The following is a 14,913-nucleotide window of genomic DNA, read 5'->3' as shown; positions in this document are numbered from 1 at the left end:
TCTGTCCACATGAAACCCTTGGAATAGGCCTGTCATTTCACTGCTTCTTAACTTGCTGTCAGGCCTGCTTGTAATTTTTGGAATTTTTATCCATTTATGAATCTAGTGCAGCTTCATACTAGTAACAGAGCAGCATCTAAACCCTCAAATTCCTTATGAGCAGTTCTCATTAAGATTTTTCTATTTTCCTAAATTTGCCTCACTTTTGTTACGTCTTAGTACAGCTCACTTCTAATAAGAGTAGTAAATAAAAGCAAAGTATGTAAATGTTGAGGCATATCTTCTAGTAGCTTGGACATGAAGAGTGTATTGCTGAACTGAAATGACAGTACTGTTGCTTCACTGCTTTTGCTTTGTTTGTGGCGTACCGTAGACAAAAATGCAGCAAATTCACTGCAAAGTAATTCACAGGTGATGCTCTTATTATTTGTTCTTACATGTTTCTTCCTCCCTCAAAATCTTTGATATTTCTCCTTCTGTTTTTGCTGTCCTTGTGGGAAGGTTGAATTGAATGAGATTGAGTCCAGATGTGAAGAATATCCTTTAACCCGTGCCTTCTGTCGACTCATCAGCACGCTAGTGGAGAGTTCATTCCCCTCTAACTTGGGAGCAGGTCTCCGTCCGCCAGGCTTTGATCCCTATCTCCAGTTCCTCAGGGATTCTGTGTTTCTCCGATTCCGCACCAGAGCTTACCGGAGAGCTGCTGAAAAAGTAATTTTTGTTTGAAAATCTTTTTTTATTTAGGATGTAGTTAAAATGATTTGGCACTGCTGATATGGCTTAGATCTGTTTGAGAAGCTGTACAAGTTTGATATAGCAGAGGTAACCTGGAGCAGTTCATAGTGTTTTGATTCTGTAAACAAGTGATTCTTTTTTTTTTTTTTTCAAGTCATGGGTCATCAGGAGCCATGAACTACTTCTAAGGAGCCTGTATAAAGTATTCCTTTAAAAAAACCAAAAAAACAAAAAAAAACCCAACTAGTTTATATTAGTGCTAAATTTCAATTTGCTATACAGGATTCTGCAACTCTACTATATGACTTCTGAACGTCACATGGCCAAATCTACAAGTCAAATTTGTCCTTTCCTCATTACTTCAGAGAATATTTCCAACTTCCTGAACCAAAGAATTTGAGTTTCCTTTATGATACTTCTGGATGCAAGTGCATGCTGAACTGTATCCTGGAAGCTATTAATGATCTGCTATTAGCTGTATACCTAATAAAGCCTCTGTTGCTTGTAGTTTCAATATACTTATATGTATATTGTATAAGAGAGCCTAAAATAAATCTAGTGTTCCATTTTACTTCAGAAAGAAAGCTCGGTCTTTCAAATTATTTGACATAATGAATTTTAAGTGGTGTGGGATAACTTTTCGGTATTAGATAGTCATGCCGTACTTCTGATCCAGTACCTCACTGCACTGCCTGTTGTATTCTTTGTCATCCTGGTCTTGTTGCTGCAGTATCAGTCTTATTCTGTGTATGACTTTTTCTTCATTTTGTGTTTATCTACAGTGGGAAGTAGCTGAGGTAGTTCTGGAAGTGTTTTACAAATTGCTGCGGGACTATGAACCTCAACTTGAAGACTTTGTGGACCAATATGTAGAGTTACAAGGTTAACTTGTTCATTTGTTCACTGACAAACAGAATTGTAACTTCCCTTGCTCTTTTGCCTCTATCTTGTGATCTTGTTTAATATTGCAAGTAAGCCGGTGTAAAGCTAGACCAAGGCTTTAAGATAGGAAGACGTTAAAAAACCACCCATATACTATTGGGAGCTGTGTTGATAATTCAGTAGGGCTTCATGTACACTATTTCCTATGTGTGTAGTTCTACTAAGAGGATGACTTAGGTGTCTCTTGCATTGCTGATTTGATTAAAGAGCAGCATTCACCTGAGTTTTGGGCTTGTTCCTCGGGATTTCTTTGGTCTGTATCTAGATTACCACTATTCGTAGGGTTAATTTAAAAGTGTCACTGTATTTGATACATTCTCTAATATTAATATCATTATTAATTAGAGCAGATAGTAGAAGTAGAGTTATGATCTGAAGTCATTTAATTCTGGACAACTATTCTTTAAAAGGCCAAAGTAGATGGGAGGTGCCTCATTATAGGAAATTCAAGGCTTATTTGGGCTGCGGATTTTTTTTTTTTAATTCAAAGTTTCTTCTTAACTTTGAATGCCATCCTGATGCTTGTGGATTTGCTTGTAGAAGTAGAGAGCTCTAAGAACCACTTCTTAAGTGAACAACAACTTTAAGACATACCTCTCCAGTGAGCTTGCCTCAGTCTGGGAGGCCTCTGTGCCCTGTGCTTTGACAAACCGTTCTTGGCAGTGTACATGGCTTGAGCAATTTCTGTTAACTCATCCCTGTCCTCAGCTAGTCCTTCAGCTTGTATGATTATTTGTGGGCTATGATATATTGGAGAAATGGGTTGAAACTGATCTTTTTGACTAGATCCATTTCTTAAACTGATTCAGTGTGTGGCTCCACAGTGGCATGGCATGTCTGTTGGCATGTTACAGTGCACCACTGACATGGAATGAATGGAAGGAGAAGGGGATTGTTTAAGCTAATGCCAAAAGAAACTGCACCCTTATTTCACTTGCATATTAAAAAAGATTCTTATTGCTCTCTTGCTTCTATCCACCATACTTTACTAGGAGGCTAGTTAAACCACAAACATCAGTCTTGACTTTTCCTTTTGTTTTGTTTTATGAGGGTCTTTGAGTTTTAGGCTAGTAGTTTCATTTTTGCATACACTGTAGCAACATACATGCAAGTATCTGTACACTATGAGCATCAGGGGTTCAGTGGACCATCTCAGCTTTGATTTCTGGAAATGCTTTTTCCTTTATCCAGGGTCTTCATGTAGGTTTGGGTGGGGTGTAAAGTTTTTCCAGTTACTTTTCAGTCTTGCAAAACCATTTAGTGTAGCTCTCATGTGGTATAAAGTCCTAGCATTGATTTGAATCCAAGGTCAGATCTACGTAGGAAAAGTCTAAGTGGTTAAAGTTGAAATTGTGCTATTAGCTTTTGAAAAGTAATGGTAATTGCCGTTACTACTCTTCCCAAACTTCTATATTACCTAAATGGCTTATGTGTAAAGAAAAGAAGAAAAGAAAATACCTCTGAAGACTTTGTATGCAGTGTGTTTCATGTATTTATATGTTGCTTACAACAGGGACTGTTATGTTTTGTAGCTCAGTGTAGCCTGAGTAATGGAAGTCTTTTCTATTAGATGGTGTGTTTTTTTTTTTTCCTTCCTCTCTTTAGGAGAAGAAATAATAGCATATAAACCACCTGGATTCAGTTTGATGTATCATTTATTGAATGAGTCCCCAATGCTGGAACTGTCCCTTAGTTTGCTAGAAGAAGGAGTTAAGCAGCTTGATACTTATGCTCCGTTTCCTGGTATGTGCCTAGAATTTATTTTTCATGTGAACTTAAAATGCATACTGAGTTGGATTTAAAGCTGACATTGCATATCTTCAACTTGATGTTGTTTCTCTTGCATTTAAAAATTGTGTTTTGAGGGGAATTTTCCTAGTAGTAAATAATTGACAAGTTCTTTCTTGGTGCAAGTCTTGATGAATGAGGTTTATGAATGTAGTCTATTTAACTGCTCTTCTGGGGTTTTTTGTTGTTGTTTGTGCACTGCAGGGAAGAAGCATTTAGAGAAAGCTGTACAGTATTGCCTTGCACTTCTGAACTTAACCCTACAGAAGGAGAATCTTTTTATGGATCTGTTGCGGGAGAGCCACCTTTCCCTTATTGTCACGCCACTGGAGCAGCTGCTTCAAGGAATCAATCCTCGCACTAAGAAGGCAGATCATGTGGTGAATATTGCTAGGTGTGTGCAAAGTACTGAGAAGGGAGGAACTCTGGAGGCACAGAAGTGTTTGGATCTCGGTCCTTTCATTAGTTTTACTAGTCAATGCTTCTCTTTGAACAGAGCATCTCTAAAATTTTTGTTGGTGGGGAGAGGTGTCTTCACAGGTGGTATGATCTGTGTATTGTTTAGTGCAAGATTGGGATCTGCTTTTATAGTTTTTCTTCTGATTTTCTTTTTTTTTTCCCGCTTGTGATTTCTTCCTGGTTGCCTTATGTGCAGTGATTCCCTTGCATATAATTTTCAGTTTGCCCCAGACTTTGGTTGTCGTAGAGTGGGAGAGTAAAACTTCATTTGGTTGCTGTTGGCCACTTCAATGATTTTACAGTATTGTCCATTAGTTACTGTATTAAAAGTATCAGGCTAGTAATCTGAAACTGTGTTTCAAATGTGAGACTTCAGGATTTCCGCTTCCCACTGACACCTTCTTTTACTGTTTGATTTTTATAATAACTTTACAGACAAACCAACATTTATGAATAATAGAACTGAGTACATAAAAAAGCAGTGATATTCTGACATGGAATGCACTAAAAAATTCTTCTATAAAAACTCTTTCTATATACATGTTTTTGTCTTTCAGTTATATTACTTTTTTCACATAACAATAGTTGACAAATAGTTTAAAAAAAGTGTGCCTTTCCAGATGCTTTTAAATTGTTTTTTATCTCTCCTGTTCTGGGTACATGCAGTAGTTAATTTTAGTTTTGGTCTTCGGTGATGCTTATTTCTGTGTGATCTGAAGGTATTTTCTCCATGTTTCTTGTGTGAGCCTGTGACCAGTTGTTTTAATATCCTGTTTGAGGTAGATTTTGGATAAAAAGAATGGTAAAAATTCCTGGAGAGATTATTATCCCTACTCAGCCTACTACCCTCTTTTTGGTGGAGGAGTGTTAAGTGCTTCATGTAGAGTGAAATTTTGTTTGCAGCTTTAATGTTATCTAATGTAGTTTGATTTGTAAATGTTCCACTTCTAAAATGTTGTTTAATTTTTCATCTGTGCATTACCTTCTCGAAATAGTAAAATTCTTAACAATTTCATTACAATAATCTTATATTTTTGAAGGTATCTTTATCATGGAAACAGCAATCCTGAACTGGCTTTTGAAAGTACCAAGATTTTGTGCTGTATTTCTTATAATTCCAACATCCAGATAAAGTTAGTTGGTGATTTCACACATGATCAGGTAAGTGCCAGTTTCTTTGGATCTGGAAAGAGAAACTGGTGGAGAAATACTGGTGCTCTATAATGTTACTTTAAAGGCTAGGTTTCTAGATCAAGTACATTAAAACTATATTTTGTCTTATATCTACCTATCTGTAAAAAGTCTTCTACTGTGACATTGTGAAAAGCAATTACTTCATTAATCAAAAAACCCAAAATCATAAATGCAAGAAGGAAAAGGACAGTATTCTTTGAGATACTGAGACTTTTTCTTGACTTTATAGTCTTCAACCTGGGAGGATGATTTAGCTTATGTAACAACAGTAGATTTTTTTTTTTTCTGTTCAGTGGCTAATTGCTAACTTATGCTTAGAACAGCTGTGACTCTTAACTCCTGCTTATTAACTGGATTATATAATTTTTGTCTAGAACTTCTGTTAATTTATATGGAGGGAAATATGAAAAATATTGGTTTTAATACTCTTAAAATCCTCTTTAATTTCCATCTTTCCATTGTTGAATACAGAGTATTAGCCAGAAGCTGATGGCTGGGTTTGTGGAATGTTTGGACAATGAAGATGCAGAAGAATTAATTAATCCAGAGGAGGGTATGTAAAAGATTTCTTAAAAATGCCTTACACTATTGTCTTTTGCATAGAATGAAATATAGTGAAAGATGTGAAGAAAGTGCTTTTAAGTCAGAAAACGCTTTTCTTGTGTTGTTTTCTGTAGAATTGGACCTTTAACAGAATGAAAAGCACCAATGTCTTGTTAAGATATGTCTACAGTATGATAAGCCAACTACAAACTGAGTCTGTTTTAAGAAGACAAGTATTTAGCGTTGCTCTGGATGTTATTTAGAGCTGTATTAAGAGCAATTTGAAATTTTGCTCTTGTATCCCTCTGTACTAATATAAGTTGATGCCTTAGCTTTCTTGTATTTAAGTTGAAGGCTCTGAGGATTATTTTATTAAATGGATTTTTTCGCTTCATTATTCACCTCATCCTTTTTTTTTTAATCAAGAGCTGGAGCCTGAAAAGAAGCGGGCACGAATTCATCATGAAACAAGGATCCATATTCTGAATCTTCTTATCACCTCTCTTGAGTGTAGTCCTCCCAGCCTTGCTCTGTATCTCTTGGGATATGAACTGAAGAAACCTGTCAGTACCACAAATCTGCAGGATCCAGGTATGAAGAGGAAAAGTTGCTCTGACATTTAATCAGTTCCGAAACCAACACTGAGAATATTTATTGGAAAATTCATGGAGAGAAGCAGTTCCTCTTAAAGTTAGTAACACAACAGGCCTTGTTCTAATCCTCAAAAGCTAAATTAAAAGATCTGTTGATCTTTTGATGGATCCAAAGATCTTTGTTGATCCAAAGTTGGATTTTGGAACAGACTTGAAGTGAAACATTAAATTATTTACTATTTTGTGCAGTGTGGTTGTGTCCACAGTACAAAGAACTTGATTTGATGATCCAAGAATTACCTACGTATGACAACATGGGAATCTACAAAGCAGATCGTTGCTTTGAACTAGTTATACTACTTGACTACTATCCTGTCCCTCCTCAAACTCCTGTTTAAAGTTCATTATAGGGAAGAAAACAGTTTTGCTGCTTAACTTTGTAGAAGAAAATCTTTTAGAATATGTGGGTTTTCATGCTACTGCTAGGTATATTAATATATTTAAATATTCACAATATATATTTATATATTCATGTGTATGAATATATATGAGAATATGGACTTTAAAGCAACAGGAGTGACATTTCTCATGTTTCTTGAATTGTTGAGGAAAAATAGTATGTTAGTATGCCTCTTGTTTGCCTCCTCAGCTTCTAAATTGTATTCAGTACAAGACAGACATTGATAAACACGAGCAAATTCAGCAGAGATTGTTAGGGGGCTGGAGCACTCAGCCTATGAGGAGAAGCTGAGGGAATGGCACTTCTTCAGCCTGGGGAAGGCTTTGGGGGGACCTAATAGCAGTCTTTGAATACCTACGAAGAGGTTGATGAGAGGATAAAGCCAGGCTCTTCAGAGGTGTATGGCAGAAAATGAGAGACAGTGGGCATAAATTGAAACAATAGAGACTCCAACTGGATATAGGAGAAACTTTCACCATGAAGTGGAGTGGGTTGTCCAGAAAGGTCATGCAGTCTTCATGCCTGGAGGTTTTCAAGACCCAGCTGTATAAAGCCATGAACAATCTGGTCTGATACCATAACTGAGCAGTAGTTTGGAGTTGAGACATCCGGGAGTCCCTTCCAGTCTGAACTATGAGATTCTTTCTCAGCTGCTTTAAAGGATGTTTTATATGAACATGTTTGAACAAACATTTGATTTTAGTTACTTAGAGAAGAATATTTCTCATTATCTTTAGGTTTGTATTGGATGCTGTGGCCCAGCAGTTTTTAGTCTAAATGGGATAGGATCTGAATTTGATTGGGAAAAAAAATTCTTAAAGCTACTTGATATATCAGAAAGATAAAACAAAGATGCCAACCAGTTTTTTTCATCTGCACAGTAGCTTACAGTTGCAGACCATAGTTCGGATATTTTGAAATTCCATAGTTACAATACAGGTAACTGATCTCCATCCACACAATTTAACAGGGTATCATACGTTAGGTCAGTGATAGGAGACTTTGTCTTAAAGCCATGAGAGCACCTTGCACACCTCTTTGAATTATCCCATTAATAATGTGAAGAAATAATTGCCATAAGCCATTTGCCTCGAGATAATAATTTCCTACTAAAGCATAAATTTTATGTGTCCAAACAGAGAAGAACTGTGGTTATTGATGCCTTTACTGTTTCAGGACACCTTTCTGGGTTGATTAAAGAATTAATTGGCTAAAGGAAGAATGCAAAAAGACAGGTTTTTGACTTCAGTATTAAAATCTCCTCCCTGTTGCCCTTGGTTGCAGTGTCAGGTGCCTTTAGGAGCATTAGTCATAAAATGGCTGTAATTGTAAAATAAAGACAGGTATTTAAAGCTCTTCTTTGAAATTGTCAAATGAGTATTCAGTTAAAGTTTAAGAGCAAGAATTCAAATTTTCATTTGGTTCATGCAGAATGTTAAAGAATCAATTGAATTTTTTTTCCTTATAGAACAGAAGAGAAAGTTCTTAAGTTCTGATTGCATAATTTATCCTTTTTCACCAGTATCTCAAAAGACTAATTCTAAATGTTTTCATTAGATTTTTGCTGAAATACAGTTCCTTCTTTTAATTAATGGAGAAAAAACTTTGCCAGATATTTTTGCTGCAGCTCTGAGGAGCAGTATAGGCACCACAAGATATCTGAACATTTAGTTTCTCTGTGTACTAACCTGTTTTTCTATGGAGGCAAGTAAGATCAAGAACAATAAGAAACTATTTTTGTATTTTAAGGTGTCTTGGGTTGCCCACGGACTTGCCTTCATGCTATTTTGAACATATTGGAGAAGGGTACTGAAACAAGGAATGGGCCTACAGCAGTTCAGGAATCTCCTCATCTTGCAGAACTCTGTTACCAGGTATTCAGCATATTTTCTGTTGCCATATACTGAAAGCAGGCTCTAAATAAAATTAGCAAGTTCGTGGTTGGTGAACGCACATGGATGGTTGATTTTGATAATAGTTTCATTTTTAAAATGCATCTGTCAGGTTTTTATATACATTGGACTCTTCTCCTTTTTTCTGTATGAAAAAGTATTATCTTGTAGCAACGCAGAAAATAAAAAATGTGCACTCATGTCAGAACTTGGAATTGGGATATACTTATAAAACTAATGTTCTAAATATTTTTGGTGAGCCTTTGAATCTGTTGTGACCATATGCCAAGGATTTTTTTAAATTTTGGAACACTAGGTTGCCAGCAAGAAGATAACAAATAATCCCAAATAAGCCAATAAAATTCTCTTCTTTAGTCTGTAGTAGTGACAGAGCATGTGTATGTTTGAGGGGGTGAGATGGGGAAGACAGCTGAATTAGACATATGTTCAAGGTAGCCGGTATTTGGCCTTAAATCATATAATCATATGATTACACATCTGTATCATGTTGAAAATCTGTGGAATCCAGAATGGATTTTAAACATTATTAAAAGTGAAAGAGGCCATACTGTAAAAGGAGGAAAAAGAAAAAAAAGATTACATTTCCTGTCTTGGTGGACCTGGAGATTGAAAAAGAGACTCATTTTTAAGTGACCTGAACAATCAGAAAGGCTTATATAGTGTCATGTTGTGGGCAAACAGCCATTGGAATCATCCACATGCTGGTAGTCCTTTAATGTCATAATTCAATGTCTGTTATAAATAATATGTTCAGCTTTGGAATAAGCTGATGCAAAACTTACTGTGAATACAGGTAGTATTATTTGAACAATAAAAGTGTTCTGCATCTTTTGATGTACTGGTTGGTTTGTTTTTGAAATAAATTCCATAAATGAGTATCTACTGTTTTTGATTGTCAGGTGATCTATCAGTTGTGTGCATGCTCTGACACATCAGGTCCAACTATGAGGTATCTGAGGACCAGTCAGGATTTCCTATTCACTCAGCTCCAATATTTGCCATTTTCTATCAAAGGTAATTTTTATGCTAAGATAAGATTGTGCATGCTTAAAATTCAATGCATCATTTGACTCCCTGGGAATCTTAGAAGAAACATAGGCAGCATTATTAAACTGAATTTCTGCCTCTGTTAACCTTTTAATTCTTCAAAGATTGAACTCTGCCTATTTAAGAAGTTCAGATTATTACTGCTGAACTCTTGTAAATGAATGTTAGTTTTGGAATGGATCAAGTCTCCAGAAGCATATCCTAATCTATATTTCAATTATCATTGTAGTTTTGTTAGATAATGCTACAGAAAAAAAATAAATTTGAAAAGTAAGAATGCTACAAAGAACTGAGGGAATAGAAAGCTGGTGGTTGTAACCACCTGTATCTTCCATTCCTTTGAATAAGGAACTTTTATTTGGTGATGGCATTAATTTTTAAGTTAATAGGTATTTTTAATGTTTCAGACCAACATTCCTCAGGTGTCTTAAGATGAATAAATGTACTTATTCACTTTATCAGATGCTTGACCTTTGTTAAATGATAGTAAACTTAGCATTCAAATACATGTATCCAACATGGGTAAAGCACTTTAGATGATTCTTATATAACTTAAGAATCTAAATTAGATGAATATAGAATATGAAGATTCTTGGAGACCCATATTCAAGCCTTATCAACTTTGATTAAAATGTATTGTTCATTTTGGGTAAACGATTATTTTCACTGAAATTATAACTGACCCTCTTGCTCGTAAAGCACTGCATTCTCCACAATGACTGTTAGTACAGGTTATATCCAGATTTTTTTGTGTATCTGTATACTCTTAATTGCATATATGTGTATGATTTGTTTTCACAATAACCATATGTTCATTTATTGGTTTTTGTCAGATCTCTCAGTCCTTTTGTCTCACAAACAAATGTTGAGCAGATAATAAGTAATGACATACTCTCAAAGCTTTCTCAAATAAAAAATGCTTTCTTTGAATTAAGTAGTATTATTTATGTTCAATTTTATAATTGTTTCCTTATCCTCACCCAGAACACGAGATTTCAACACTGAACCAAATGTCTTGGCTGATGAAGACTGCAGCTATAGAAATGCGAGTGACATCGCTGAACCGCCAGCGCTCCCACACACAGAGACTGCTGCATCTGCTGCTTGATGACATGCCTGTGAAACCATACTTGGGTAAGAGGGATTTATTGTGAGGGTAAATAAGCTTGAAGAAATGGAAGTATGAGAGACTTTATTTGAATCCTTTTCTCTATAAGCTTGTGACAGTTCATTTGTAATACTGGGTCTGGAATTGCCACTGGAGAGGCTGGAAGAAAGATGATGGTGGTTGTAGACTCCAAAGTGAAAGAAACAAGGGCATCTTTTTGTTCATTGCTGCTTTGTCTGTGTTTCATTTTTGAAACATCTCAGTGTATATACTCATATAAAAAATAAATTTAGTTTATGGGGTAGGAGAGGGGAATATAAACAAAAAATTAAAATTATAAAATGATTTATTTTGGGATGCTATCCAGAGTTGTTACTATGTAGAGAAGGTGGAGGATCTTCCTTGGTAAACAGTTTTAGACAAAGTTTTCTCAATCTTAACTGCTGTCTGTCTCACACATTTTCTACTCTCTCTCACAGGAGATAGTAGCTACAGGTAGCATCACAAAAATGTTACTTCATCCCAATGTGGTGTAAAATACAACGTTAAATAAAAAGGCAAGATTTCAGGGTTTCAGAACAGAGTAGAAGTGAATCAAGAGAAGTAGAAACAGGTGGCAATAAAACTCTTTATGTGAAGAAAATAAACAGAATAACTGGAAGATACCATAACGGGCTGTAGCAGTATGGTGTTTTCCCTCACTTTGTTAGGTGTGAACACTGTCTCTTCATCCTTGTGGAGATCTGAGTATAGGAAACTGTGTCCAGATACCCTGCTCATTTTATAGTGTTCATTCAACTGCATTATTCATACTGAAGGGTGGGGTATCTTTTTAGGCGTTTATAGTACTGTCTAATCTGTATTTGATAATTGGCTAGCTTCCGTTAGACAAGTATTGTTTTCATTTTATTAAGTCAAGGCTGTATTTATATTAAAAGACTTTCACGTGAAAGGTTTGTCAGTGCGTGCTCTCTCTTGTCTTTCTCTTTCAGTATTAATAAAATGGTATTTTTTGTTTCAATTTTTTTTTAATATGTTTCATTACCTTCAGCTGATGGTGAAGGAGGGATGGAAGATGAAAGTCGATCAGTCAGTGGGTTTCTCCACTTTGACACTGCTTCCAAAGGTAAGCATTATGGCTGTTGATTATTTCTCAGTAAAGTTTTTCTGATCCTGAACGTGAGGAAGGACGCCTCTAGAAAGGACACTTTGAAAAAGAAAATAATAGATTTTTTTGAACAACAGCAGTACATGGAACAATTTTATTTAGTGTGGGGAGAAAGATGAATTTTAGAACCTTGACGTAGATAGTTGGAGTGAGCGGAAAATACTGGACCGGAAAGGAAGTTAGAATAGTCCATGTTTTAGTATCTATGGAAGGGCTGAATGGGAGTGTGGCAGTCTAAATTTACTGCTAACAGTAAAAACAGTGAGACTGTTGCTAAGGCTGAACACGTTTGTTTTTTTTATGGCAGATAATACAAAACCCAAGTACCTTCAGATTCCTTACAGTGTTTCTAAGTCTCAACAAAAGACTGCATGGTTCTCACTGGAAACCAGCCTGGTTTATTTAGGAGAAAAAATCAGAATTTTGTATTTGTAAATATTGGATTACATGCATACATAAAAGGAGAACAACACAGTATAACACAAATTAAGAGTTTAAGGCTGTAGAAAATGTTTTTAAGACCCGTATATAAATTGATAGCACTTTCTGAAGATTAAATGTTTTCTTTTGAAACTTTACACATTAAGATTTAGATTTATAAATGTAAGTTAGGCTTCTATTGCCTTTTTTTGTTTGTTTGTTTTCCCCTTGATATTTCTGAATACAGTTTGAATTCCTTTACATTTCCAGTACGCAGGAAGATCTTAAGTATCCTGGATTCAATTGACTTCAGTCAGGACATTCCAGAGCCTTTACAACTGGATTTTTTTGACCGGGTTCAGATTGAGCAAGTCATTGCTAATTGTGAGCACAAGAATGCACGTGGACAAGTGGTCTGCAACGTCAAGGTGCTCAGTGGTCTATGTTCTCAAGTTGCATGTGCTATTTTGTATCTTAATAATTAAAATGATCAGTGTATTAATAATACTTTGGAACTTGCTTTCATGTAAGAAGTATAGCTGTTTCAGATATGCATGTAACTTATGCAAACTGTTTGGATTAGTTTACTACTACTTCTGCATTGCACTCACTGATTTCTCATTTGCAGTAGACAGATGCATCTGTTTAAGACACTTTCAGGAAATACTTTCTATCTTAATGTTTTTCCCACCTTGGAACACTTAAGTGATATTGCAGCTATGACATCTACCTTATGTTTTTTGTTGGTCTCCAATACACAGCTATGTAGTACTACATATGTGTGCACAGTTATGTACACAACATAGTTGTGTACTGCAGTAGTTCTTAGAGGCTTTAGTTAAGATAGTGTTACATTGTGATGAATACTTGACAAGTCTATGATAAATAGTCCTGAAAAATTTGTGATCTGAAATACAAGGGACAGAGCAGGAGCAAAATGTAACTTAAAAGTGATCTTGATGGTGATAGGAATGCAGTTATTCCATATTAGGAACCACCTATTCGATATTGTAAAGTGTATTTTAGACTTTAAACAAACCCTTCCTTCTGTGCAAGAGGACTATAGTGAAGATTGAGGAGGAAATGAAATGTGATGTGTGAGAAGAGCTCATGAAGGACAGAATCAGCTTAGGACCAGAAGGAAGTGAATGAGTGCAAAAATGAAAGTTGCAGTGAGCAGGGAGAGAGACTAGACAGCTAAAAGTACTGCAGTTATAGAATGAGTTATAGGAGAAACCTAAAAAATGAGTAAAACTTACTTCAATCTCAGTCCTTCAGTTGCATCTGTCACTATGTAGTCATCTTCTAAATACTTTTAGGAGGGACAGATATGACTTCCTTGTCATTAAAGTTTCTTTTTTAACTTCTTAATTTCAGTACCTTCACAGAGTTCTGGTTGCAGAAGTCAATGCTCTTCAAGGAATGGCAGCAATAGGCCAGAGACCTTTACTTATGGAGGTAAGTACAGCAAAAGTAAACTACTGTTTGTTGTTGCTCTTGGTGGATTTCATATACTGTCAAGCAGTAAGCTTTACTATGAAAACTTGGGATTTGAGTCTGAACTTTGAGTTAGTAATTCCTGAAGGGGGAAAAAAGAAAAAAAGACATTAAAATTTGGTAAGATAAACTACTCCTTAACATGCTGTTCTCTAAACAGCAGACCTGGAGTCTGTTTTGTTTTTTCTTGAACTTTTTCCTCCCTGTTACTGATAACAATTGGAGCTCCCACCCCACTGTACAGAAAGCAGTATATACTGTTGACCAGTACAGCCTGTAGCAGCCAAGTTCATCTTGCCTTTCTCTCACAGGGGATGCCAATTTATTTCTCCTTTCTTCTACACAACTATAGTTTCAGGGAACTTGGAGCTTAATTGTTTTCTGAGGTTCCTGCCGTCTTTTAAATTTAGTTGAAATTGGCTAAATGTATTTGAAAGTTGAAGGATGAAGGAGAAATGACTCAAGATTAAAATGGAAAGAAAATTCACAAATAGAATTTTCACAGTTGTTTTTGACTTTTGATTATTTTTTTTTTTACTATGAGCTTGAGACATTCATAATGGAAAGGGCTTGTGAAAAGCAGCTCAGAAATGGATTGACCTGTTTTGTTAAAATGATTAATAGCAGCTTGTTTCTTATAAGCTGAAGAATTACTTTTTTTTTTTCCAAAGACTACTACTAATAGATGGAATTTTATCTTGAAATCTGTCTTTGCTATCTAACTTCTTTTAGCATATTATAACTCAATTTCTTTGTTGTGGGTGTTCAGGAGATCAACACTATCCTGCAGTATGTAGTGGAGCGGAACAAGCTGCTGCAGTGCCTCCATGCTAAGAGGCATGCTTTAGAGTCATGGAGACAACTGGTTGAAATTATACTCACTGCCTGCCCCCAGGATCTCATACAGGCTGAGGACAGACAACTGATTATCCGTGATCTTTTGCAGGATGTGCATGACAAGGTAATGGTATACTGGGAATCAACCCTCTCCGTTGTTGCTATATCTTTTTATGTGAAAGAGAAACTACTCTTCAAGTAACATTCTT

At 35.8% G+C, this 14,913-nt stretch overlaps 1 protein-coding gene across 1 annotated transcript in view; it reads left to right on the top strand.

Moving 5' to 3' along the window:
• The window catches only part of NUP205 (nucleoporin 205), a 52,424-nt gene that overhangs the window by 22,883 nt on the left and 14,628 nt on the right, over positions 1-14,913 (top strand). The window contains exons 15-28 of the mRNA XM_074870861.1: positions 502-711; positions 1,518-1,617; positions 3,283-3,420; positions 3,670-3,859; positions 4,965-5,085; positions 5,590-5,671; positions 6,088-6,252; positions 8,464-8,588; positions 9,527-9,641; positions 10,659-10,808; positions 11,834-11,908; positions 12,641-12,798; positions 13,748-13,828; positions 14,637-14,828. Of these exons, the coding sequence (XP_074726962.1) occupies positions 502-711; positions 1,518-1,617; positions 3,283-3,420; positions 3,670-3,859; positions 4,965-5,085; positions 5,590-5,671; positions 6,088-6,252; positions 8,464-8,588; positions 9,527-9,641; positions 10,659-10,808; positions 11,834-11,908; positions 12,641-12,798; positions 13,748-13,828; positions 14,637-14,828 (1,902 nt within the window). The remainder of the gene's footprint in view (positions 1-501; positions 712-1,517; positions 1,618-3,282; positions 3,421-3,669; positions 3,860-4,964; positions 5,086-5,589; positions 5,672-6,087; positions 6,253-8,463; positions 8,589-9,526; positions 9,642-10,658; positions 10,809-11,833; positions 11,909-12,640; positions 12,799-13,747; positions 13,829-14,636; positions 14,829-14,913) is intronic.

The sequence above is a fragment of the Strix uralensis genome, chromosome 5 (genome assembly GCF_047716275.1).
Source record: "Strix uralensis isolate ZFMK-TIS-50842 chromosome 5, bStrUra1, whole genome shotgun sequence".
Taxonomy (NCBI): domain Eukaryota; kingdom Metazoa; phylum Chordata; class Aves; order Strigiformes; family Strigidae; genus Strix; species Strix uralensis.
Note: the sequence above shows the minus strand (reverse complement) of the source record. Positions and strands in the feature narration are given on the sequence as shown.